This window comes from Carcharodon carcharias, chromosome 8 (genome assembly GCF_017639515.1).
Source record: "Carcharodon carcharias isolate sCarCar2 chromosome 8, sCarCar2.pri, whole genome shotgun sequence".
Lineage (NCBI taxonomy): Eukaryota > Metazoa > Chordata > Chondrichthyes > Lamniformes > Lamnidae > Carcharodon > Carcharodon carcharias.
In genome coordinates, this window is record NC_054474.1 from 16,449,366 (window position 1) to 16,475,935 (window position 26,570).

The 26,570-nt window shown below is 45.9% G+C and overlaps 1 protein-coding gene across 1 annotated transcript in view; it reads right to left on the reverse strand.

Moving 5' to 3' along the window:
• Nucleotides 1–1,510: 1,510 nt before the first annotated feature.
• The window catches only part of LOC121280765 (mast/stem cell growth factor receptor Kit-like), a 50,215-nt gene continuing 25,155 nt past the window's right edge, over nucleotides 1,511–26,570 (reverse strand). Inside the window, exons 4-19 of the mRNA XM_041192933.1 lie at nucleotides 26,195–26,375; nucleotides 23,023–23,138; nucleotides 21,775–21,880; nucleotides 19,618–19,811; nucleotides 18,451–18,557; nucleotides 18,230–18,356; nucleotides 16,051–16,155; nucleotides 13,148–13,258; nucleotides 12,147–12,282; nucleotides 10,983–11,071; nucleotides 10,360–10,451; nucleotides 9,325–9,447; nucleotides 7,710–7,821; nucleotides 6,310–6,409; nucleotides 2,950–3,055; nucleotides 1,511–2,415 (exon numbers count right to left, since the gene is read on the reverse strand). Of these exons, the coding sequence (XP_041048867.1) occupies nucleotides 2,293–2,415; nucleotides 2,950–3,055; nucleotides 6,310–6,409; nucleotides 7,710–7,821; nucleotides 9,325–9,447; nucleotides 10,360–10,451; nucleotides 10,983–11,071; nucleotides 12,147–12,282; nucleotides 13,148–13,258; nucleotides 16,051–16,155; nucleotides 18,230–18,356; nucleotides 18,451–18,557; nucleotides 19,618–19,811; nucleotides 21,775–21,880; nucleotides 23,023–23,138; nucleotides 26,195–26,375 (1,928 nt within the window). The 3' untranslated portion in view covers nucleotides 1,511–2,292. The remainder of the gene's footprint in view (nucleotides 2,416–2,949; nucleotides 3,056–6,309; nucleotides 6,410–7,709; nucleotides 7,822–9,324; nucleotides 9,448–10,359; nucleotides 10,452–10,982; nucleotides 11,072–12,146; nucleotides 12,283–13,147; nucleotides 13,259–16,050; nucleotides 16,156–18,229; nucleotides 18,357–18,450; nucleotides 18,558–19,617; nucleotides 19,812–21,774; nucleotides 21,881–23,022; nucleotides 23,139–26,194; nucleotides 26,376–26,570) is intronic.

Sequence of the window (26,570 nt, forward strand, 5' to 3'; positions counted from 1 at the left end):
CTTTTGGGTTTGAAGCTTTGCCACTTTCCACCTGGAGTAACTGCACTCATTTCTGAGCACTGCACATCAGGAAGAGTATACTGACCTTAGAGGAGGTGTAAGTGCAGATTCTCCAGAATACTACAGGTGCTAAAATATTTAAATTTTGAAGAAGAGTCATACAGACTCGAAACATTAACTCTCTTTTTCTCTCCACAGATGCTGTTAGACCTGCTGAGTTTTTCCAGCATTTTCTATTTTTGTCTCAATTAATGAAGACAAGTTGTGTATCCAAAGCTTGTATTCCTCTAAATTCGGACATTTGCCAGTTTATTCTCTGCTACCTCCTCATCTTAACTTCACTCTACACCTTCCATCTTGTTACAGAGGCTGTTAAGTGTTAGTACTCTGAAATAAACACATTAATAACTGTAAGATAAAAACAAAAAAACTGCGCATGCTGGAAATCCAAAACAAAAACAGAATTACCTGGAAAAACTCAGCAGGTCTGGCAGCATCGGCGGAGAAGAAAAGAGTTGACGTTTCGAGTCCTCATGACCCTTCGACAGAACTTGCGTTCGAGTCCAAGAAAGAGTTGAAATATACGGAAATCTTGTCGCAGAGAGGAACAGAACTTCTTCAAGGAGGTAGGCATTTCTTGAAGAGCAGTGGCAGTCAATTAAACACAGAGATAAAAACAAAAAAACTGCGGATGCTGGAAATCCAAAACAAAAACAGAATTACCTGGAAAAACTCAGCAGGTCTGGCAGCATCGGCGGAGAAGAAAAGAGTTGACGTTTCGAGTCCTCATGACCCTTCGACAGAACTTGCGTTCGAGTCCAAGAAAGAGTTGAAATATACGGAAATCTTGTCGCAGAGAGGAACAGAACTTCTTCAAGGAGGTAGGCATTTCTTGAAGAGCAGTGGCAGTCAATTAAACACAGAGATAAAAACAAAAAAACTGCGGATGCTGGAAATCCAAAACAAAAACAGAATTACCTGGAAAAACTCAGCAGGTCTGGCAGCATCGGCGGAGAAGAAAAGAGTTGACGTTTCGAGTCCTCATGACCCTTCGACAGAACTTGCGTTCGAGTCCAAGAAAGAGTTGAAATATACGGAAATGTTGTCGCAGAGAGGAACAGAACTTCTTCAAGGAGGTAGGCATTTCTTGAAGAGCAGTGGCAGTCAATTAAACACAGAGATAAAAACAAAAAAACTGCGCATGCTGGAAATCCAAAACAAAAACAGAATTACCTGGAAAAACTCAGCAGGTCTGGCAGCATCGGCGGAGAAGAAAAGAGTTGACGTTTCGAGTCCTCATGACCCTTCGACAGAACTTGCGTTCGAGTCCAAGAAAGAGTTGAAATATACGGAAATCTTGTCGCAGAGAGGAACAGAACTTCTTCAAGGAGGTAGGCATTTCTTGAAGAGCAGTGGCAGTCAATTAAACACAGAGATAAAAACAAAAAAACTGCGGATGCTGGAAATCCAAAACAAAAACAGAATTACCTGGAAAAACTCAGCAGGTCTGGCAGCATCGGCGGAGAAGAAAAGAGTTGACGTTTCGAGTCCTCATGACCCTTCGACAGAACTTGCGTTCGAGTCCAAGAAAGAGTTGAAATATACGGAAATAATAACTGTGTTTAGATATGACAGACAGGAATACAACTTTGAGCTTCCCCAGTTTAAAATAAAACTAAGTATAAGTTGTACTGTATTGTACTGAGCTTTTTAAAAGCCGTTGAAAAATACACAAGTAAATAACATAGTTCAAATTACTTAATTGCATAAGCAGTGTTAGTGAAAGGGTTAAGATCCAGGTAAGTTCCACATGTGGGTCTACAGCACCTGTGTTGCCAGACCACGGCCCTCTCACCTGTTCCTTTTAATGCAACATAAAATTTGATGTATATCACCTAGACCCCAGGTTCCATAATGTTCTTGCTATTTGCTATTACTGGTTATTAATGTTCAGTGTGGTAGGGAGACTATCGTATAGGAGCAAAGCTAACACACAGCCCCAACCCTCCCCTGCTACAAAAATAAATCTCCCCCCCCTCAAATAACTGTCCGATTCCCCCTTCGATTTTGGTGTATTATTCGTCAATTATATCCATCAATTAAATCCCTTCGGTCTTGTAAAAATAAATCTGCAACAACTCATTCTGTGAATAATGTCAAAAGCATCGAGGCAAATGGGATTTAAAAGTATTGAGTCCTGGGAACTAGAACAGTGAAGAGGCCTCCTTTAGAAGTGAGAGACAAGCACAGTTTAACCGGTTTCCTTTGCATCACGCTGCTACTGGTGAGCCTTCAGATCTTGCTGTAAGGATTGATCAATAACAGAGTCTCATCAACTGCCTCGAAGCTCTGATCCGGAGACTGGCAGGTGGGAGATTCTGGGACCGTGTGTTCAACGGGCAGGTTTGCGTATTCCTAAAAACAGAGAGAGAGACGCACAGCATCAGCAACAGGATCCGGGCTTGATTGGAGCAGAACAAAAGGAAGGAGAGAGACGAAGGAGGAAACGTGCCTTTCTCTGGCACTTTTCACATTCTCGAACGTCCCAAAACACTGCTGTAAATATAGGAACCCGGCTGTATCCCCGCTGCTGAGATCGAGGATCTGTTCGATCTCAGGCTCGCGGTTACTGGTTGGAAGGGCTTGAAATCCACTCTTGCCCGCACCTCAGCGTTACTGCTTCCTCAAGGTGGGAGTCGCGGCTTGGTGGGTGGTACTCTGCACATCTGAATCATATATCCTGAAGTTGTGATAGACACTGTATATGTTCTATCTCCCACACAGTCTGCTTCCTGCACCTCAGACTGTACTGGGGCGAGTGCTCAGTGAGCCCCATTCTCATTTTCCTGGGGAATTTACTGGAGTTTTAGGGATTGTATTCCATCCGTTTTCCTATCAGACCCCTTCCCTGCCAGTTTCTCAGTAAGTACATTGTTAAATCTCACTCACCTGCTCACTGAATTCACCCCTCTGCTTATTGATCAACTTCACAACCTGATCAAAGGTTGGGCGATCTGTAGGCTCAAGATTCCAGCATTTTGTCATGATGTCATACCTATTGGAAACAGAGTTCAAAGGTCACGTGCAAGTCTGAGTTAATTCTACAGCTCCCTTTTCCCAGGGTCATGACCCCAAGTCTCTCACCCTGAGGTTCATGATTCCAACTCCCTTTCACTCTCAGCTCATGACCTAATTCCATTATACTAAAGATTCATGACCCCAGCTGGCTCACGCTATCTGTCACATTGGCTTAGTACTATATCACTCCAGAGAATTCGCCAGGTAATCCAGTGTAGTACCGAAGGAGTGCTACTCTGTCAGAGGTGCTGTCTTTAAGATGAGATGTTAAGTAGCCCCATCTGTCCTTTCAGGTGGATGTACAGATTCCACTATTGGTGGCACCTGAACAGTAATCCTTTACTTATAGCAGTTTTATATAACTGATTGTCTTGCTGGGCCATTTCAGAGGGCAGTTAAGAGTCAACAATGTTGGTGTGGGGCTGGAGTCACATATAGGTCCAAACTGGCTAGTTACAGCAGGTTTCCTTCCCTAGAGAACCAGTGGGATGTATTGACAATCAGAAACAAGGGCCAGAACCTTCGGGTCAGTGTGCGGGAGCGGGCCTGCTCGCCGACGCATAAGACGCGTGTGGTGCTGTTGGGTGTGCGTCCTAATGTCACCACGCGTCATTCAGATCTTCAGTTTGGCGGGCCCGTGCCGGAGTTGGCTGCGCGCCCGCTGACCTATCAAAGGCCTGTTAAGGCCACTGAGAAACTACTACAGTAAATAACTGAGCTGCCCATCCAACCTTAAGGCAGCTCTGTGCCTCAGGGAGACTTTTGTGCACAAAAGAGCACAGGTCCCGACTCAGCCTCCTCCCCCCACCCGCACAGGGAGTGCTCAGCGCTTCCGGGTGTGCGTCACACTGAGTGGGCCTTAATTGGCCGGCCCACGTAAAATAACAGTGTGCAGCGCACTCCCGCTCAGCACCCCCAACGGGGAGAAAATTCGTCCCGAGGTTTTTATTATCAGATATTTTTAAAACTGCAATTAGATTTTCTAGCTGCCCTGGTGAGATTTTAACACATGCTCTCTTATCAGTCAAGGACTCTGATTTGACCATATGTAATATCAATCATCTCAATTCCACGACATTGCTACAGGAGTTCCTCAGGGTAGTGTCCTAAACCCAACCATCTTCAGCTGCTTCATCAATGACCTTCCCTCCATCATAAGGTCAGAAGTGGGGATGTTCACTGATGTTCACACGACGTTCAGTACCATTTGCAACTCCTCAGATACTGAAGCACTCCGTGTCCATATGCAGCAATATTTAGGTTCAGGGTGATAGGTTGCAAGTAACATTTGTGCCACACAAATGCCAGGCAATGACCTTCTTCAACGAGGGAGAATCTAAAAATCACCCTTAACATTTGTCACAAGGCTATGCCCCTTTATTTTTGAAAACTTTCAACTGACAGGAAATTTTGTAATTTGATCTGAGACAGAGCAAACTGCTTAGAAATGCAAGGCCACATCCCAAGGTAAAAGGGAGAAACACAAATCACCCTCAGGGAAGTGTGAAGCGAGAGACATTTCCTATAATTCAGACACCCATCAAAACTCGTAACTGTCCAAGGAAGAGACATTAAGAATGCAAAGTACTGGATATTGAAACCATGGCTACCACAGGTAGACATACCCAAAACCTCTTAGAAATACACAATGGGTGAAGTATTTCAAGGCAAGGCTGCCCAGCCACTTGAAAGAGATTGCAAGTGACACAGGCAGTGTCAAGAAAGTCTTCAGCAGAGGAAACAGGCTGAGGACAGCTCTCTCCCCCTCTCTCCTCTTTGGAATAAGAACATTGCCCAGTTCATGAAACCAACTCTACCAGGAACCTACCAGTGAACCGAGATCTCGTAATAATTGCAACATCGTCTATATCTGACCGCATCCAAGAAACCAGCTAACCCAAATCGGCCACAGCGATTAAAATCTACACCTTAAGGACAATTAAAGGACACTTAACTGTATATTCTTTTACCTTCCTTTATATTGGACTCTAACTCCTATTATCTCTGATACCTATGTGTGTGTGCAGGTTTAGTGGTTAATAAAATTGCTCTTTCTTGTTTGGTTGGCTCCTTGTTGCTCACAGCCTAAATAGTTAAATACATTGTGATTTGACAAAGGCGTGCTCATGAAAAAGAAACTTAAAGCTTTGTTGTGACCAACTGAGGAGGTTGAATAGAGAGAGGTAAGCCAGTTTATCCCCCCCCCTCACCTGGTTGGAACACATTCAATTGCATTACCATCACTGAATCCCCCACTATCAACATCCTGGGGGTTACCATTGACCAGAAACTGAACTGGACTTGCTATATAAATACTATGGCTACAAAAGCAGGTCAGAGGCTGGGAATCCTGCAGCAAATACCTCATCTCCTGACTCCCCAAAGCCTGTCCACAATCTAAGGAGTGTGATGGAATACTCTCCATGTGCCTGGATGAGCTGGACTCCCAACAACACTCAAGAAGCTCAACATCATCCAGGACAAAGCAGCCCACTTAACCAGCAATCATCCACCACCAGAAACATTCACTCCCTCCATCATCGATGCACAAGGGGTAGCAGTGTGTATCATCTACAAGATGCACTGCAACAACTCACCTAGGCTCCTTCGACAGCATCTTCCAAACCCACACAACCACTGTCATCTAGAAGGACAAGGGCAGCAGATGTATGGGAACACCACCACCTGCAAGTTCCCCTCCAAGTCACCCACCATCCTGTCTTGGAAATATATCGCCGTTCTTTCAATGGGTCAAAATCCTGGAACTCCCTCCCTAACAACACTGTGGGTGTACCTACACCATAATGACTGCAGCGGTTCAGGAAGGTAACTCATCACCACCTCCTCAAGGGAAATTAGGGATGGGCATCAAATGCTGGCCTAGCCAGCGACGCCTACATCCTGTGAAAGAATAAAAAAAGTCATAGAATCAAGGAATGAAATAGAAGGAGGCCATTTGACCCATTGTGTCTTTGCTAGCTCTTTGATAGAGCTATCAAATTAGCCCCACTTCCCACTCCACCCTTCTTGCTTTGTCCCCATAGTCCTGCAAGCATTTCCTTATTAAGTATTTATCCTAATTCTTTTTTGAAAGTTACCACTGAATCTGCTTCTACCACCCTTTCAGGCAGCGCACTCAAGATTATAACAACTTGCTGCATAAAAAGATTATAAACTCAATTTCTTTCTCCCTATTCTAGAAAGGAATGCAGAGTGAGGAGAGCCTCTTACAATCCTGGAGTTGCAGAACTGGGTCTGTCCATCTGGAATCCACTTCTTATCAGTTTGTAGAACCTGGTATCCACAGGGATTCCCGGATAAGGGCTCGAACCTGCAGCATAAAAAAATGTACAGTCACTATTTACAGGGGGTGTGTCAGTATTTACAGGGGATCCTTGGGAGTGTGTCATTATTTACAGGGGATCCTTGGGAGTGTGTCGGTGTTTACAGGGGTACCCAGGAGCGTGTCTCTTCTTTTAAACAGGGTGTCTCCGGGAATGTGTCAATATTTACAGGGGGTCCCCGGGAGTGCGTCAGTATTTACAGGGGGTCTCCAGGAGCATGTCAGTTATTACAGGGTGTCTCCAGGAGTGCGTATGTATTTACAGGGGGTCTCGGGAGTGTGTCAGTTATTACAGAGTGTCTCCGGGAGTGTGTCAGTATTTACAGGGGGTCTCGGGAGCGTGTCAGCATTTACAGGGGGTCTCCGGGAGTGTGTCTGTATTTACAGAGAGTCTCCTGGTGTGTGTCAGTATTTACAGGGGGTCTCCAGGAGCGTTTCAGTTATTACAGGGTGTCTCCGGGAGTGTGTCAGTATTTACAGGGGGTCTCGGGAGTGTGTCAGTTATTACAGGGTGTCTCCGGGAGTGTGTCTGTATTTACAGAGAGTCTCCTGGTGTGTGTCAGTATTTACAGGGGGTCTCCAGGAGTGTGTCAGTTATTACAGGGTGTCTCTGGGAGTGTGTCTGTTTTTACAGAGAGTCTCCTGGTGTGTGTCAGTATTTACAGGGGGTCTCCAGGAGTGTGTCAGTTATTACAGGGTGTCTCTGGGAGTGTGTCTGTTTTTACAGAGAGTCTCCTGGTGTGTGTCAGTATTTACAGGGGGTCTCCAGGAGTGTGTCAGTTATTACAGGGTGTCTCTGGGAGTGTGTCTGTTTTTACAGAGAGTCTCCTGGTGTGTGTCAGTATTTACAGGGGGTCTCCAGGAGCGTGTCAGTTATTACAAGTTGTCTCTGGGTGTGTGTTTGTATTTACAGAGAGTCTGCTGGTGTGTGTCAGTATTTACAGGGGGTCTCCAGGAGTGTGTCAGTTATTACAGGGTGTCTCCGGGAGTGTGTCAATATTTATATGGGTCTCCGGGAGTGTGTCAGCATTTATAGGGGTCTCTGGGAATGTGTCAGCATTTACCGGGCGTCTCCGGGAGTTTGTCAGTATTTACAGAGAGTCTCCTGGTGTGTGTCAGTATTTACAGAGATCACCAGGAGTGTATCACTATTTACGGAGGGTCCCTGGAGTTTAGATGAGTCCCAATTCAACAATTGCTGTCAGTTATGGGAAACAGTTCATTCATTGCATTTTGGTGGGAGAATGGGCTGAATTTTGGCTCATCAGGGAATGAATAGCCAGGTTACCTAGTGAGAAAATCTCCCAGAGCAGGATCCCATAGGACCAGACGTCACTCTGCACCGTGTACACACAATCAAAGATACTCTCTGGAGCCATCCACTTCACTGGGAGACGAGCCTGGAAGCAAAAGAGCAGGTCATGACAAACACTAATAGATGGAGTAGGAGGTCAATTCAGCTCAGAATAATCAGACCTGAACAGGCAGGAAATAAGAACCTAAGAATAAGAAACAGGAACAGGAGTAGACTATTCGGCTCGTTGAGCCTGCTCCACCATTCGAAACTATCATGGCTGATCTTCTGCCTCAGCTCCACTTTCCTGCCCCCTCCCCATATCCTTTGATTCCCCAAGAGACCAAAAAAGCAGGGTAAACAAGTTCTGGGGGATAGATGATGGCCTTAAAGATGAAAATCTGTGTTGAGAACTCAATCTCGAAGTATCAGGCTGTACTTTTTCTTTTAGCTGTTGTTTTTCTCAGGTATATCCATTGAATCTGCGTACGGGATAAACTCACTCTCATTAACCCCAGACGAACCACATTTTTACGCCAACTATGACTATATTTTCTAACAGACACTTTTGAACCCGTGCCCTATGTACATCCACGGAAAAGTCAATGGCTGGTGAGGAAAAGGGGAAATTTCATTTCTAATGTGCCCTTCATGATCTCAAGACACCCCAAATGCTTTACAGCCAATTAAGCGCTTTTGAAAAGTAGTCACTTCTGTAATGTGGGAAGCACGGCAGCCAATTTGCGCATGGCAGGCTCACAAAAACAACAATATGCTAATGACCAGGTCGTCTGTTTTTTAGCCAATGTCGGTTGTGGGATAAATATTGGGCCAGGACACGGGGACGATTCCCCTACTCTTCCAGTACCATCATGGGATCTTTCCTATCTACTTGAGAGGTGGGCAGGGTCTCGCTTTAAAGTGTCACCTGAAAGATGGCACCTCCAACATTGCAGCGTTCCCTCAGTACTGTAATGGGAATGTCAGCCTGGATAATGTGCTCAAGTAACTTGAATCCATGACTTTCTGACTCAGGAGCGAGTATGCTACCCACTGAGCCACAGCTGCATCTTAGAGGAATAACCTAGTTTATAATCAGAATAACTTAATGTTTCATCCCACATTCTCTAATTCGGATGGACTGAAACTAATTGTAACATGCCTTCCACTGTCCTCCATGACAAGCTAGCCCTAATCTGTGACCTCTACCAGCTGGTAGAACAAGGGCAGCGTATGCATGGGAACACCACTGCCTGCAAGTTCACCTCCAATTCATACACCGTCCTGAGTTTAAAATATATCATTGCCATTCCTTCATTATCGCTGGGTCAAAATCCTGGAACTCCCTCCCTAACAGCATTGTGGGCGTACCCACACCACATGGACTGCAGCGTTCAAGATAACAGCTCACTACTACCTTCTCAAGGGCAACTAGGGATGCGCAATAAATGCCACACTTACCAGCAATGATCATACTCTGAAAATTAGGAAGAAGAATCAGGGCTGGAATTTGGGATGTTTGGGGTATGTAACTCAGCACCACACTTAGAGACACACTAACCCATAGAACCCTGTTGCTATTGGACCCTTCAGTGGTTTTTAAACTTACGTTGCCTTTGACTATGTAGTTCGAGTCATTCATGATGTCTCTCGCCAAACCAAAGTCGCATATCTTGGCAATCCGTCCCTCCGTCAGTAAAATATTCCTCGCAGCCAGATCACGATGAATGCACTGCAATGAAAACCCGTAAACCATTCATTCCCTCACAAAGAGATAAACTCTGCAAACCTGGTACCACAATCTCTTATTGATGCTTGATGATTCCATCAGTTCCACAAGTTAATCCCAGTGAATCAGACAGTTCATTTTCCATTATTATACCAAAGGATGTTTAGCATCAGAAAGATTAGACTCAATGGGATCAGCCCCTTTCAGACTGACAACCGTAAACATATCCCTCAACCCCATCCACCCACCTTCCCCCTGCATATCCCTCAATCCCACCTACCCAGCATCTCACCAAATGGCACACCATCTGCGCCATTTTCAATATCTATTCCCTCCACCACCAATGCACAGTGGCAGCAGTGTGTACCATCTACAAGATGCACTACAGCAACTCACCAAGCTTTCTTCGATGGCACTTTCCAAACCCACCTAAGGCAAGGCAAGATAGATGGGACCACTACCAGCTGCAATTTCCCCTCGAAGTCACTCACCATTCTGACTTGGAAATATATCACCATTCCTTCACCGTTACTGAGTCAAAATCCTGGAACTCCCTCCCTAACACCACATGGACTGCAGCGGTTCAAGAAGACAGCTCACCACCACCTTCTCAAGGGCAATTGGGGATGGACAATAAATTCTGGTCTCGCCAGTGATGCCTACATCCCATGAACAAATAGATAAGATAAAATATCCTCAACATCCAGAGAGAAGGGAAATGAACAGGTCAGATAGCAATGCTGGATAGGAACAGAAATGGAAATCCTGAGCAACTTTGCCTGCTTCCTAGCTCAGGGACACTCTGGATGTGACCAGCTAACACATTCAAGGTCCGGGAATTGAGGCTGAGGTCTTGAAGGTGTCTGTGCCTCACTAACACACTGGATCCACTTACCAAGTTCAATCTGTACTCACGTTTCTGGAGGACAGGAAATCCATCCCAGTAGCAACTTGGTAAGAGAAGCTCAGAAGGTCCTCAACGTTCAATGGCAATGGGTCTTCATCTTCTGTTTGAAGAACATGGTCCAGTTAGAGTTGGGGGGGGGGGTCAATGAGGGGTGGGGGGGGGGTGGGGGGGGGAGGCGGGGGGATCGATTTTTCTTCCTAACTTTTTGGCTGATGGGCTATTAGGAATGGGGCAACATCCCATTGATGCCCACATCCCATGAACAAATAACAAAAACTCCCTTTGCAATGTAAATAGAATGGTTGTGGTGCATAGTGCCATAGTAAGGAATAGATTCTGAATGAACAATTGGCCTCAAACGGACAAGTCCAGAGTGGAATAGGGCTATGTCAGGACAGACAGTCTATCTTGACTCACTTTGGGTCTAGATGTGACTCCCAGTATGGTTAGCTATTAATCTCCTTCTGAAGTGGTTTAGACACTCAATTGTATCAAACTTATCACAAGGTTCAAGAAGGTGGCCCACCACCATCATCCCAGGGCAACTAGGGTTGGGTGGTAAATGCTGGCCTTGTTGGCAACACTCACAGCCCCAGAAGACTGGCAATAATCTGAGTAGTTTCATGCTTACCTTCAACAGCTTGGGAATCTGTTCGAGAAATCATTGGGCTCATACTGGACAGTCTGGGCCTCATGGGAAGGTAACCTTCTGTGCAGTCGCTGTGAGAAAGACAAGGAAATCCGTTAAATGAGTTTAGCTCAGCACACTGCCTGGTTGAAAGTGGAGCAGAGAGATTATGTCAACTTTAGGTTTCAAACAGCCTGTAGGTTGTAGGAGGGGGGGCCAATTAGCTCAGTTGGCTAGATGTGAGATTCAGAATAACACCAACAGCATGGGTTCAATTCCTGCACTGGCTGAGGTAGACTTGAGCCCTACCTCCTCACCCTGCCCCATGCCTGATGCAGAGTGGTGCCCCCTCAGGCTATTTAACCAATTGTGTATCTCTAATAGTCTCTCTCATTGATTATGGCTATTTACCTACCTAACCAAAAGGGGAATGGATGACTAAAGGAAAGAATAAGTGAAGGTAAGCTTTGACCACAGGATGCCAGGAGGAGGAAGAGTTTGGTTACCAACTTTGGTTGGACATGTTCCTGGAGGTTTTGTCACTAACTCCAACTGTCCCTCCCCACACTCTCCCCCCGTTGGTTCCCAACAGATCCTCATGGTGCTCCGCTTTCCTGCAGTCAATCAGAAAGCAACCCAATTGGATGATGCTTGACTCTCAGTCAAATAGCCTGCTTCCCCACTCAGCCCATTTCCAATTTTTTGAATAATTATATTATTCCTTTAATACTCTATTAATTTTTCTTCTGGCTTTTTCTCGCAGCTGTGCCCTGGTTGTCAAACTTCAATTCCTGGAAACTCCTGGAGAGTTAGCTGCCTTAGTGACAATGTGTAGGATATTTGATTTGGAGCCTAAGAAGAGCAATTAAAGGAATTCCCAAGAAGCTCGGAATTTGGTATTACCAAAAGTAGAGGAAACTTATGAAGGAATGAGATGTTGAAGAGAGGGAGAGCTTGGCAGGCAATTACCTTACTCCTGTAGTTCCTTTAGGAGTGTGAGGAAGGGGTTAGAAAGGTCAAAGCAAGTCAGGATTTGGATGGATTTGGGCCTTACAGAGATTTAAGAATGATTGAGCAATTGGTACAAGACAGAAGATTGTGATTATGTGAGATGGGCTGACATTGTGATCAAAAACTTCCCCCTTGAAGATGTCAATGAGTCACTACCTTAGGGGCCTTTTGTTGTGGCACAAGTTCTTATAATTATTCAGTGCATCGCTACAACTCAGGTACTGGGCCTTGTTCTTCAGGAAGTTCAATAAATCGCCATAGCAACAGTATTCCGTGATGACAAGAACTGGGCCTACAATTAAAAGGCAAATCATGTTAAAAGCGAAGATCAGAATTGTCTGTGGAGAGTCCATCGCTCATTTTGTAATACAAAATTCTTGCTGTATTATATATCATAAATTGCACCAAATCCTGTCAACCCATGATCCCTGTGCTCGCCGAGTTAGGTTGGCAACCAGACCACAAAGCCCCGATTTAAATATTCTCATCCTTGTTTTCAAATCCCTCCATGGCCTTGTCCCACCATATCTCTGAAGCCTCCTTCAGCCCTACAACCGTTCAAGATGCAAAAACAGAAAATGCTGGAAAAACTCAGCAGGTCTAGCAGCATCTGTGGAAAGAGAAACAAACGTTAACCTTTCGAGTCTGTATGAGAGTCATATGGACTCGAAACATTAACTCTGTTTCTCTCTCCACAGATGCTGCTCGACCTGCTGGGTTTATCCAGCACTTCCTCTTTTTGTTTCAGATTTCCAGCATCCGCAGTAATTTGCTTTTATCTTAACTCTCCAAGACATCTGTGTTCCTCCTATTCTAGCCTCTTGCACATCTCCAGTTTTCATCTCTTCGACAATGGTGGCCATGCCTTCAGTTGTCAATCCCAAAGCTCTGGGATTCCTTCCCCAAATTTCTCCACCTCTCTCTCTCTCCCTCCTTTAAGTTCTCCCTTAAAAACTACCTCTCTGACCAAGCTTTTGGTCACCTGTCATGATAATTCACAATAGTCAATATGATCCTTAAGTTACCCGGTGCCAAATTCTGTTTGATATCGCTTCTGGGACTTTTTTTTTTAAAACGACATTTACAGGTGCTACATAAATGCAAGTTGTTGTCATATGCAAACCTCAGTGGTACAAACACTGATGGTCATCTCTCACCTCCGAGTGTGCAAGCTCCCAGAAGGTTGACAACATGCGTGTGCTGCCCGAGGTGACTCAGGATCTTCAGCTCTGACATCAAGGCCTCTTTCTCAGTGGAATGGGCACTGGCTGAAAGCCAAAAATGAGAGAGTCAACAAATTGCCATGGTGTCTTGCGCCCACCTTGGACGGTTGATTTTGAGAAAACACGGGGGTGGGAGAGATTGGCAGCTCAGACCCTCCATTAGATTGGTTGGAGTTGGGGCTCCAGTGCTGCAAGAATGTTTGGCCTTAAATGTATGTCCCACTAGATTCCACCCCACCACGCATGTCTCCCCCCCACCACCCAACCCCATCACCCAACTCTAACTCCCTCTCTCAGGCAGGTGTAGTTGGGGACGGGAAGAGAAACAGATAACATGAAGCTAGAATCTCACAGCCAATGTCAGTGGTGCCCCTCACACTGGCTGTGTGGAGTTTGTGACCCCGAGATTCTGCTTGTTGCTGTCAGTTTTTCCTTTCCCTGTTTAAGATGGAGTGTCGTTACATCTATTGTCCAGACTGACCCTGCCCAACTCACTCCACAAGAACAGGCCAAGGCGATTTCCTGGTGGATGAGCCAAACAGGCGAGACACTGAGTCATGCAGACCAGAAGGGCGACATCAGTAAGAGAGATCGTGAAGGTTCCACACTGTAAAAGGCCAACTCCATAGAATCTTACAGCACAGATGGAGGCCAGTTGGCCCATTATGTCTGTACTGGCTCATTGACAGAGTGATCCAAATGACCCTACTCGCTCTGCTCTTTCTCTGTAACCCTGCAAATTTCAAGTATTTATCCAATTCCCTTTTCAAAGTTAGTATTGGATCTGTTTCCACAATGCTTTCAGATAGTGCAGTCAAGCTTATAATTACTCGCTGTGCAAAAAAGAAATTTTTCTCATTTCCCTTCTGGGTATTTTGCCAATTGCATTAAACCAGTGTCTTCTAGCTTCCTGCCGCTGGAAACTGGTTTATTGAAGTCTTTTAGGAAAGGGAAACTGCCTTTCCTTGCCCAGTCTGGTCTATAAATGGACAGAATTTTATTGTTCCCCACTGGGGGGGTTTGCATTTAGTTGGGGGGAGGGTCTGTAACATTCTGTGGGTGACTTTTTATCCAACTACCGGCCTGCCCCCGACCTTGACACATTTTATGAGTGGCGGGAGGAGCCTAGGGTAGCCTATCCTGGGATTATTAATGGCCACCACAATTTTGCAGCTGATAGAAGGAGATTGAGGGTGGAGGGGAATCCCTAGCAGGTTAGCCTGCTTGGGTCTGACAGGAAGGTGGGGGTGCCTCCTTCACAGGCCTCCTTTTGTGATTGGGGGCCCTCTCCATCAAGATCTGCCCCACAATGCCCCCATCCTGGGTGTCCTAACCCCCTCCTGGCCTTGCACCCCATTTTCACCCCCACCCCCATTCCCTGGTCACCTCTGGGACCTGGCCTGACCCTGCTGAGAGCTCCCACCAGCACACACACACCCACCCCCCCCACCCCTCGCCCCCGACCCCCTTAATATCCAGGACTGGATGCAGTTCCAGCAGTGACCATCGCTCCAGGTGGTGCTACTGGGATCAGAGAGCTGACTGCCAATCAGATTGGCTGACAGCTTTTGGAGGTGGGACTTCCTCCCCAGATGGGTACAGAAGTCCCTGTTCTGGCCAATTAACTCTCTTTGGAGAAGGCAGTGGGAGCCTGTGTGAGGTTGGGATGGGAAATCCTGCCACTCATTAAATTCTGCCTTTAGTCGCCCTCTGCAGTGGTCCAGCAGTGAGTTGTACCACCCTCTCCTCCGGGCAACTAGGGATGGGCAATAATGCCAGTGATACCTACATGCCAAGATAGGTTTCCAGTCCTGATCACAGTGGGTGTACAGATGAGGACTAGGTTGGGTTCAGATGTGATTCCCTCCAATGCTCAATGCTTAACATGAACTGGTCATTGGCATGATCACTCTTTCTAGATTATGATATGGCTGCTATATTTCCCAACGTAATAACCATGACCACGTTTCAGTGTAATGGAATGTGTGACAGACGTGAGTGACACAGTATGATTCAACGGTAATGGAAGTTTTTCACGTACTCCAAATTACTGGGGCTCATTTTTCAGCTTTCCTGCGAGATGTTCCTGGCCCATTGGCAGATTATTGGCAACACTGCAGGGCCTGGGCTTCTGGGTCACGCGGACAACTGAGAGCAGTGGGGGGGGGGGGGGGGGGAGGTTGGGGGGGGTAGGGGAGGGGCAAAGGAACAAAAACACAAAATGCCGGAAAAACTCAGCAGGTCTCAAGTGCGTATGACTCTTCTTCAGAGCTCTGAAACGAGCTGTTGGCCAATCTGATTGGCAGGCAGCTCTGCAGTCCCAGCTGGCACCGCCAGGAGCGAGACATTAACTCTGCTTCTCTCTCCACAGAAGCTGTTAGACCTGCTGGGCTTTTCCAGCATTTTCTGTTTCCGTTTCAGATTTCCGGCATCTGCAGCGTTTTGCCTTTATCGAGAGGGTGAAGGAGGCGTCTTTATTAAATGAACCCTGGGGGAAAGTGGAGTACAGCCATTCCAAGATCCGGCCAAAATTCAGCTGGACAAGTTTCTGAAATTGAACAAAATTGCAAACTGTCTGTGTCTTACATATCTCAGTGAGGTTCAATGGTTTTCTACAGAATTAGGATATTGTAGGGTTTTCTCAGGTGATTGTAAACAGGGTTTAATTTCAATCATTTTCCCCACATCAGTATTACTACAGAGAGGGTCATGACCCCCAGCGATGGATGTGGAGAGAGGATCACGAACCCCCTCCCCATTGTTAGTGGAAGGAAGGTCATGACCCTCAGTGATGGAAGTGAATTGTGGGTCAGACAGGGGTCAGTCAAACCTCTTACGTTTCAGCATCTTCACTGCCACCTTGGTAGCTGAGTCCTCTTTGCCCAGTCCGTAGGCAGTGGCCTCGACAACCTTCCCAAATGCCCCGGCTCCGAGCGTCTTGCCTGAAAGAAAAGGTTTCAGATAGTTAGTTCCAGGGGTGTAGTTTGGACAGTATTATATCAAGAGGGTTCAGGGTGATACCCAGGGTCACATACTTCAGTAATAAAAACAGGAAATGCTGGAGTATCTCAGCAGGCCTGGCAGGATCTGTGGAGAGAGGAAAAGAGTTAACATTTCGAGTCCAATATGACTCTTCTTCAACTCTGGAGACTCGAAACATTAACTCTGTTTCTCTCTCCACAGATCCTGCCTGGCCTGAGTTTTTACAGCATTTTCAGTTTTTTATTTCAGATTTCCAGCATCTGCAGTATTTTGCTTTGGTCACATACTTCAGCTGCCTGGGCCCTGAGTTCTGGAATTCCCTTTTTAACCCTCTCCGCCTCTCCATCTCCCCCTTTCCCCTTAAGATGCTCCTTAAAACCTACCTCTTTGACCAAGGTTTTGATCATCTGTCTTACATGGCTCGGTGTCAAATTTTGTTTGATAAAACTCCTATGAAACACTTTGGGGCATTTTACTACACCAAGTGCAAATTTTTTGTGCTGTCATGGGGGAATGTAGGCTTCCACCTGACTGGTGGAAATTGGGAATGACAGGTGGGCAGTTAAAATGGAGTTTGGGAAACTTACCCACTCACCTCCGCCCCTGTCTCTCCAACTGCAATTTTAAATTACAGATGCCAAGAGAACTGACCCCTTGCCGTTGGGGTCCTTAGTTGCTTAAAGATGATGGCAAGATTTTAACTCACTCAAAACCCATTCACTCACACAGAGTTAAAATTGGGCTAGATGTTACCGAATGCAATTTTAACACCAGACTCTAGTGGCACCACCCCCCCACCCGCAGTCTCACGCCGCAAGGAGATGGACAATGACCAGCTGCACTGACCCTCCTTCACCAAACATGCCCATCATGAGATTCACATCTCTCCCCTTTTTTTCATTTATCTGTTCATGAGATGTGGGGCATCGCTGGATAGACCAGAATTTATTGCCCATCCCCTAGTTGCCCTTGAGAAGGTGGTGGTGGCGCCTTCTTGAACCGTTGGAATCCATTATGGTGTAGGTACACCCACAGTGCTGTTAGAGAGGGAGTTCGAAGATTTTGACCCAGCGACAGTGATGGAACGGTGATATATTCCAAGTCAGGATGACGAATGGCTTGGAGGGGAATTTGCAGGTGGTGCTGTTCCCATGCATCTACTGCCCTTGTCCTTTTAATCCTTCTTGCTCTAGCACCACCACTGCACTCCAACCCCCCCAAAAAGACACTCTCTGCCTGCATGTACAGGCGAAGGATAGACACTTTGGAGACTGCCTGGCCCCCACTGAACCCGCACCCTTTACAAAAATTCCCGCGCAGAAACTGGCCATTCATCTCATCAGGGCCCACGCTGCTCTGTGTGCTCTACCTGAGCCTCATCCTACTCCTCTTCATCTCACCCCCATAAACATATCCTTCGGTTCCCTTCTCCTTCATGTGATTATTCAGATGCCTCTTAAATGTATCTATACTATTTACCTCAACATCTCCCTATGGTATCCTGTTCCATATTTGCACCACTCTGGGTGAAGAAGTTCTTTTCCCTGTTGGATTTATTAGTGACTGTCTAAAATCAGTGCTTCCTAGTTCTGGTCTTCCACATAAGTATAAACATCTACTCAACGTTGACTCTATCGAACCTTTTCTTAATTTTAAAGACCTCTATTAGAACACCCCTTAGTCTTCTCTTTTCTAGAAAAAAGAGCCCCAGTCTGTTTGGTCTTTTCTGATAGGTGGTGTCTCTCAGTTCTGGTAACAAGCTTGTACAATTTTTTTGTACCTTCTTGAGTATCTTCATATCTCTTTTGTAAAATAGAGACCATAACTGTACACAGTGCTCCAAGTGTGGCCTAACCAAGCATATGGAAATGAGAACTGTGTCCAGTGCTTTGTGTGGTCTGACTGAGCTCTGGAGATGAGAACTGTACACAGTGTTTCAATTGTGGTACTTGGTGACAGGAGAAGTGGAAACCAAAAAAAAAACCACATATACGATTGTTGATGAAAAGCACTTGGAGGAGATCCTATCCTTACCCAAGCGGAGCTTCTCCCTGGGGAACTCCCATTTCTCATTGTACGGAAGCTGGGTGGGATCAATGAAGATATAGTCGTTCCCATTGACTGCCTCGATAATCTTCCAGCGGACCTCGTAAGTGGGTCTCTAGGATCACAAGAGTTTTGATGATCAAGAAGAGTTGGAGGATCACAGGAGTATTTTGCCAGTGGAAATGAAGAATAAGGGATGTGGGTCTGACCTGTTTGTACTTGTAGAGCAGCAGAACAAGGAGGAAGAGCAGTAGAACTGCTATGGCCACTGAGCCTGAGAGTAAGGGGGTGAACAAGGCATTTGTGACAGGGTGACCTGTGGAAACACAGAACATAAATCTGTTAAAACAGGCATAAAGGATCCTTGACACTAGAAATAGAGGCATTGAGTACAATGGTTCGGCCTCAGCTGGAGAATTGTAATTGTAGGGCACCACATTTTAGGAAGGATGCCAAGGCCTTGGAGAGGGTGTAAAGGAGATTTACTAGAGTGGTACCAGAGGAAATAAATTAGATAGTAACCAGCAACTATTTTGGTCATCTTAAGCACTTCAGTTATCACCTCTTAACCTAGACTCATTGGAATGCAAGCCTAGTTTCACAAATAAACCCTTTAAGCCCACGTAGCATTCTGGTGAATCTGTACTGCACGCACAGGGCCAATATATCCTTCCTAAGATGTGATACCCAGAACTGAACACAATTAGTCCAGATGGGATATAACGCAGCTCTGTATAACTATCATAACTTCTATCCCTTTATAGTCCGGCCCTCTGGAAATAAAGGCCAACATTCCATAGTCTCGCCAATTATTTTTTGTGACTCTGCAAGTTTTTAGTGAGCTGTGTAATTAGATCCCTATGTGTCTCTGCTCATCCACAGCTCCGAGCTTCTCACCATTTAGAAAATATTGCTGAAAATGAAATATGCTGTCAAAGCATTTTGTCTTGCACTCATCAGGCCAAATGCAAGAATGCTAAATTCCAAAGGAAGCAACAATTTATACTGCACGAGGAAAGGGTGCTGATTGGTTGGGAAGTCTACTCTTGCAGGCAAAAGGAACATGCCCAGGCATTGCACCTTTTTTGAATTAAACAAAAGCACGGCACATAGTTCCCTGATGCATTCTCCATGGCAATGCCTCAACTAATCAGAGTCAACTTGCCGACCAATCAGCATCCTTTTCTCATGCAGTATAGATTGTTGCTCCCTTTGAAATTTGGCATTCTTGCATCTGTCCTGATGAGTGCAAGATGAAAAGCTTCGACAGCGTGTCTCTTTTCCAGCAATACTCAAGTTCTGTATTACCAAAGGGCCATTTAGAAAGCAATCTATCCATCAAAGGGTGACACTGCCTCATGGAAATGGACACTCACCTGGGATTGTGATGGCATAGGAACTTTCTCCAGCTTTATTGGAAGCGTAACATTCCAACCGGGAGCCGATCTTCACCTCCCGTACCAACATCACACTCTCCACCTCCTTCCTTCCATACAGTCTCTCGGGAAGAATGGATGAGTGCGGCTGGGGGATCAGGTAGTTGGGGTCGATGGTTCCATTTTCCACACACCTATGTTGGAAGAAGATTTTGAATGTTTACATTGGGTTGTCTGCTACCTGTAGGGGTCACTACCCTCCAGGACTCTCCTGGAGTCTTGGTGAATTGAAGATTAATCTCCAGGACACTAATTAGAGCAAAAAACTTGGGGAAAATCAGAGGCACATTAAAAAAAAGTGTGTTTTTCTCAATTTCTTTCAGCATTTTAATTTATCAGGTTTATTTACAAATGTTTTTAAAATATCAATGCTGTGGAGAGTGTGGGTTGGGGGCAGGGCAATGCAAGGTGTGAGGTCAATTGATGAAACTGCCAGGAATATGTAGTGTTCAATGGTTCAATTGTTCTGGTTTGATTATGTGAGTCTGGAGGAGATCTATGCTCAGTGTGCTAGATTGGTTAAGCCCGGGTGTTGACTCAGCTGAAGTAAACAGGAAGACCTAGCAGGGTACAGACATTTTGCAAAGATATTTTTTTAAAAAAACACTTGTAAATAAACCTATTGCACACTTAGAAACTAGTATCATCTCTACGTTGCTCTGAGGTAAATCAAACATGTAAAATATACAATAAACGGTGAACACATGACAGAGGTGACAACCTGAGTGAGTTGCAAGAAAGACTCTCCCAGTCAGTCTAGATCCAGATCATAAATCACAAAACAAACATTGATAAGAATTTGCATTTGTACAGAGTCTTTCACAACTGCAGGATGCCCCAAAGCACTTTACAATGATTGAAGTACTTACAAAGTGTAGACACTGCTGTGAGGTAGGAAAAATGGCAGCCAATTTTTGTACAGCAAAATCCCAAAAAAAGCAATGTGATAGCGATGAGATTATTTTATTGAACCATGTTGACTGAGGACTACACATAGGATCAGGAGCTCAGGGAGGACTTCCTTGCTCTTCCTCAATTGTTACGAGACACAACCATCTGAAAGGGCTTAGTTTCAATGCCCTGTGACAGTGTCGTGCTCCATCAGTGCTGACCCTTTGACAGAGCAGCAGTCCATCAGTACTGCCCCTCCGACAACACAGGTGCTCCATCAGTACTGCCTCTCCGATAGTACAGCTCTCCCTTACTGCTGCCCCTCCGACGTTGTAGCAGTCCCTCAGTACTGCCTTTCTGATAGTGCAGCACTCCCTCAGTCATGCCTCTTCTGAGTGTGCAGCAGTCCCTCAGTACTACCCCTCTGACAGTGCAGCGCTCCCTCAGAACTGCCCCGCTGACAGTTCTGCACTCCCTCAGAACTGCTGTTCCAAAAGTGCAGCACTCCCTCAGTATTGCCCTAGCCAACAGTGCAGCACTCCCTCAGAACTGCTCCTCTGACAATGCTGCACTTCCTGGTGCTGTCTTTTAGAGGAGACTTTATACCTTTCTTAAACCTTGGATGTAACAGGTCCTGTGGCAGATCCCCAGGGTCCTGAGCCAATATTTACCCTTGGACCAACATCACTAAAAACAGATTATGTGACCCAAATCACATTGCTGTTTGTGGGACCTTGTGTGCAAATTGGCTACATTTGCTGTATCACAATGTTGACTGCACTTCAAAATTACCTCATGGGCTGTGGTGCACTTTGGGACACTCAGAGGTCATGAAGGATGCTATACAAATGCAAATGTTTCTTTCTTCTTTCATTTTTATCTAGGCTGCATTTAGACTAGGTTTTCCAAAATGCAGCAGGGGTTCGGGGTTAGCCCGATTTGGGGAAGGGGTCATTGCAAGTGGGGACAGTCTTAACACCCGCTTCAGGCACGTGTGCTGGGAGCTGGGGCCTTTACCAATATGGGGTGGGCGGCACAACCCTGGCATGGAATGCGGGCACTCAAACCTCCCGCCTGATTGGTGACCTAGATGTCCATTTCTTGCGTCTGCAAAAATGCACATGACACTGGTCCATTTCTAGGGATGTGCCCTTTTTGTCCCGTCAGTGCGTCAGCCGGCAGCTGCTCCTGGAACTTGCCACCTACCTGTCTCTGTGAGCTGGGCACTGGTACCATTGAATGTCCGGAGCAGGATACCCACTGGCATGGCAGCGGAATACATCATCCTTTCTGATGGTCACTATTGGCTTTTCTGGGTGGAGAAAAAGAAAAAAAATGTTCATTCATACTAAAAAAACAAACTCCAAGCAGTAACTGAGGCTTAAAGTGAAAAAGGAAAGAAAAGACACGTAAAAACATGTGAGCAAAGCCAAAATGATGAGAACTTGCACCTGATGCAGAGAGATCACTCCCTCATATTGAGTTGCTCATGTTGGGGAGATGGTGGTGGAATGGCAATGTCACTGGCCTAGTTTTCCAGATCACCCAGGCTAACGTTCTGGGTATGTGGGTTCAAATCCCACCGTAGCAGCCGGTTGGATTAAAAAGACAATGAGAAGAATTGAGGATACGTTGGTTAAGCTGAAATTGGGAGAAGCTGGATAAACATTGGGGTGGGGAGGGAAGGAAAAAGAATAGAAGGGTTGGTGCACAGGGTGAGGTAAAGTAGGCAGGAGGGGGCTTATGTGCAGCATGAGCCAGATAGGCCAAATGACAGATTTCAGGGAAGACTGAGGGTGAAGGAGGTTTATGAAAGGGTTTGTTGGTGCCAATGTACTGGAGACCAAAACTCGGGGTCCCAAAGATAAGATGCTCACTAATAAATTCGGGAGAAACCTCTTGACCCAGAGGCCCAGAGAGTGGCAGGAATGTGGAACTTGCTGTCACAAGGAATCATTGTGGCCAATAGGATAGATGGATTTAAAGGGAAGCTAGATAACCACCACATGAGGTGCAGAAGGGTAGGGGAAGGCTCATGTGAAGCATTAACGTTGGCTTGGGCTGTGTGGCCTGTTCCCGTGCTATTATGTGAAAGCCTCAGGTTGTGGGAGGAAGGGGTTTGAGAAAGGGAAAATGCTGCACAGCTTGAGAAATCTCAAGACTGGATGAGTTTGGAAGAAGCTGGGTAGAGCTGGGGCCCCTGGGAAAACCTGGTTACTGGGAAAGGTTCTGAAAGATAGTATGGAGAGATCAAAGGATTGGTAAGTGAAGAGGCTTAGAGGGAGAGGATTGAGTCTTCAGGAAGAGGGAGGGGATTGAGGTGGAGTAAGAGGGACAGGTTTGAGGGTTCAGGAAGAGGCTGATGAAGAATCCACGTGGAGACAGACCACTGGAGCCTGAAAAACACTCCACTCTCTCAATCAGGATCAGAGGGTTTAGTGAGATGTTACTTACGATATACTAATAAATGGAAGGTCAGCGATGAATTTGCTTCTCCATTGGATGCAAAGAACGTATATGCACCATTCTCTGTTTCCTTCAGTCGCAACAATGAGAGAGAACTCTCATAACTGTAAGATAATAAAAACCTACAAAGTCACAGCACTCGATCTTTCCCTTCTGCCATCCACTATTCCTCTGTCCTCCTCCTCCTCCCTCTCTCCTCTACTTTCCAGCTCCTCCTATTCAAATGTGAGAGGCATCACAACATCTATCCTATTTCACATTTCAACAGGAGTCACTGGACAGTGATCAAGGGCAGGGACCCTGGCTGATTGAATCTTTCTCCAGCCTGGGAATAATCAGACGAATTGTGGCAAGCCATTCTAGCTGGGATCAGATAACTCAGCATAGATCAAGGAAAGAGCTGGGATACTCCTGTGCAATGAGCCACAACGGCATGCCAGTTCATTAACCCTCTAAATAACAGGGACACAACACCATTTAACCTTTGGGTACTGAATATCCGTCTCAGTATATTTATATAACAGCAGAAAAGGAGGCCATTCGACCCATCTTGCCTGAGACAGCTCTTTGAAGGGAGCCATCCAATTAGTCCTGTGCTTTTTCCAAAAGCCCTACAACTATTCCTTTTCAATTATTTACCTCCAGTTCTCTTTTTGAAACTTACTATTGAAATTGCTTCCATCACCCTTCCAGGCAGTGCATTCCACATCATAATAACTGGCAGCAAACTTTCTTTTACCAATTACTTTAAACTTGTATCCTCTAGTTATCGACACCCTGCCCAACGCCACACCTCTGCCAATAGATACGCTGTCTCCGTAACTATTCTATCAATGCTCTCCTTGATTTCGAACGCTTCTATTAAATCTCTTCTTAACCTTCTCTGCTCTAAGGAGAACAATTCCAGCTTCTCCAGTCTCTCCACACAACTGAAACCCCTCATCGCTGGCACCATTCACGCAACTCTCCCCTGCGCTCTCTCCAAGGCCTTGTCACCCTACCTTAAGCATTGTTACCAGTATCAGACGCAATGGCCGGGATTTTACGGCCCCATCGTGGGCAGGACCTGCCTCGGGCGAGGCGGTGCCCCAGCCAGAAATCCTTGGACTTGCGGTGGGACTGGAAGACCATGGCAGTGGTGGGCAGTTGCAGAAAATCCCGCCGATCATTCCATCAGGTCACTACTTGGCTCAGGATCAGTTTAACACAGAACTTTTGTATCTAGATTAGTGTCAGATTGGCTCAGTTGATTGCACACTTCCCTCTCAGTACTCTGAGTGCAATACTGAGGGATAACTACACTGTCAACGGGACAATACTGAGGGAGTGCTGCACTGCCGGAAGGACAGTATTGAGGGAGTGCTGCATTGTCAGAGGAGCTGTACTGAGAAAGTTTTTAAAAATTCTTTCATGGGATGTGGGCTTTGCTGGCTAGGGCAGCATTTATTGCCCATCCCTAACTGCCCTGGAGAAGGTGCTGGTGAGCTGCCTTCTTGAATCGCTGCAGTCGTGTGATGCAGGTAGACCTACAGTGCTGTTAAGGGAATCCAGGATTTTAACCCAGTGACAGGGAAGGAACAGTGATATAGTTTCAAGTCAGGATGGTCAGTGATTTGGAGGGGAACTTGCAGGTGGTGGTGTTCCAATACCCCTGCTGCCCTTGTCCTTCTAAGTGGTTGAGGTCACAGGTTTGGAAGGTGTTATTGAAGGAGCCTTGGTGAATTGTTACAGTGCATCTTGTAGCTGGTAGACACTGCAGCCACTATACGTCGGTGGAGGTAGTGGATGTTGAAGGTGGTGGATGGGGTGCCAATCAAGTGGGCTGCTTTGTCCTGGATGGTAAAGTGTATTCCAACACACTCTTGACTTGTGCCTTATAGGTGGTGGACAGACTTTGGGGAGCCAGGAGGTGAGTTACTCTCTGCAGAATTCCCAGCCTCTGACCTGCTCTTGTAGCCAGTGTTTATATAGCTAGTCCATTTCAGTTTCTGGTCAATGGTAACCCCCAGGATGTTGATAGTGGGAGATTCAGCAATGGTAATGCCATTGAATATCAAGAGGAGATGGTTGGATTCTCTCTTGTTGGAGATGGTCATTGCCTGGCACTTGTGTGGCGTGAATGTTACTTGCCAATTATCAGCCTGTGATAAGGTGCTGCACAGGCAGAGGGGCAGTACTGAGGGAGCACTGCACTGTCAGAGGAGTGGTACTGAGGGAATGCTGCACTATCAGAGTGACTGTACAGAGGGAGTGCTGCACTGTTGGTGGAGCTGTATGGAGGGAGCTTCACACTACACAATGGAGGTGCCACCTTTTGGATGAGATATTAAGCCGAGAACCCACCAATCTGCTCCACTGGTTCTTCTACATGTAAATGATCCTGAGGCTTTATTCAAAGCTGAACATTGATATGTCCTCGATGAGATCTCTCTCTCTACTGAGACTGCATTATTCACTTAATTTACTGTTGTGGGATCTGTGTACAAGATGTCTCCATCTTTGCCTACATGATCACCTTGAAGTGTTATAAACTTTGAGATCTGGTATGTAAAGAATTGTTCTCTTTCCGAATTAGCAGTTTATTTGCAACAGGCAGGTGCTTTAGGCTATATTGAACTTGAAGGTTCTCCTACATGCAGTGAGCACATCCTCTAATACCCTGAATTCTTGGATATTACAACATATTACATTGTTGTGTTAACTATTGGTTCAAGCAAAGCAATCTGCGTTGGTATTAATCCTCTAGTCCAGGAGTACAGTGTAGCTCTAATCTCATGAACCCACTCGTTGTGTTACTGCACTGATTCTAATTCTGAACTCACTCAAACTCCAGCCACGGGAAAGGATGAGATTGAATTCAATAAACCTGCCACCAATAAAAGTGACCACAAAACAATCAACTTGTTGACAAAACCCAACTAGTTTACTGATGTGCTTTAAGGAGGGAAACATACCATCTCGACCCAGCCTAAATATCTCTAATCTCATATGATGTGGCTGTCATTGTTTTGGTATCTTCGCACCTGACCCTGGGAGAACATGATGGGGCAGTGGAAGAATTAACAGGCTGTCAGATCTTAACGTGAACTCCTTCCATGGCCGTGACCAACTGGAACCATGTGTCCCTTCATTGTTTGCTACTGCGCCTTTGATACGTTACCTATTGTATTCCCCTGTAAGTGTTGACTTGTGATCACTGACATTCTCCCTGTTCTTATAGATCCATCGAGTCTGTTGCAGTTTAGGATAGGCCTCAATTTTCACTTGGAGTTGGAGGCTTTCCCCGATGTTTGCCTCCAGGTTGGTTTTCTGATCAGTAGAGATTCGCACGTAACCTCTCTCTGTTGACACACAACAAGGAATTGGGTGATTTCCTGGAATCAACAGCCCTGCACCCTAGTTCGTGAGCAAAATTTAACCAGCGCATAAATTGGGCACATAGCTGCAAATCTCCAGGGTTCTGTTCTCTCAGCCCACAAATGGATTAATAATCCAGGGAATGAGCGTCCCAATCCCACCAGGGAAATTTGAAAATT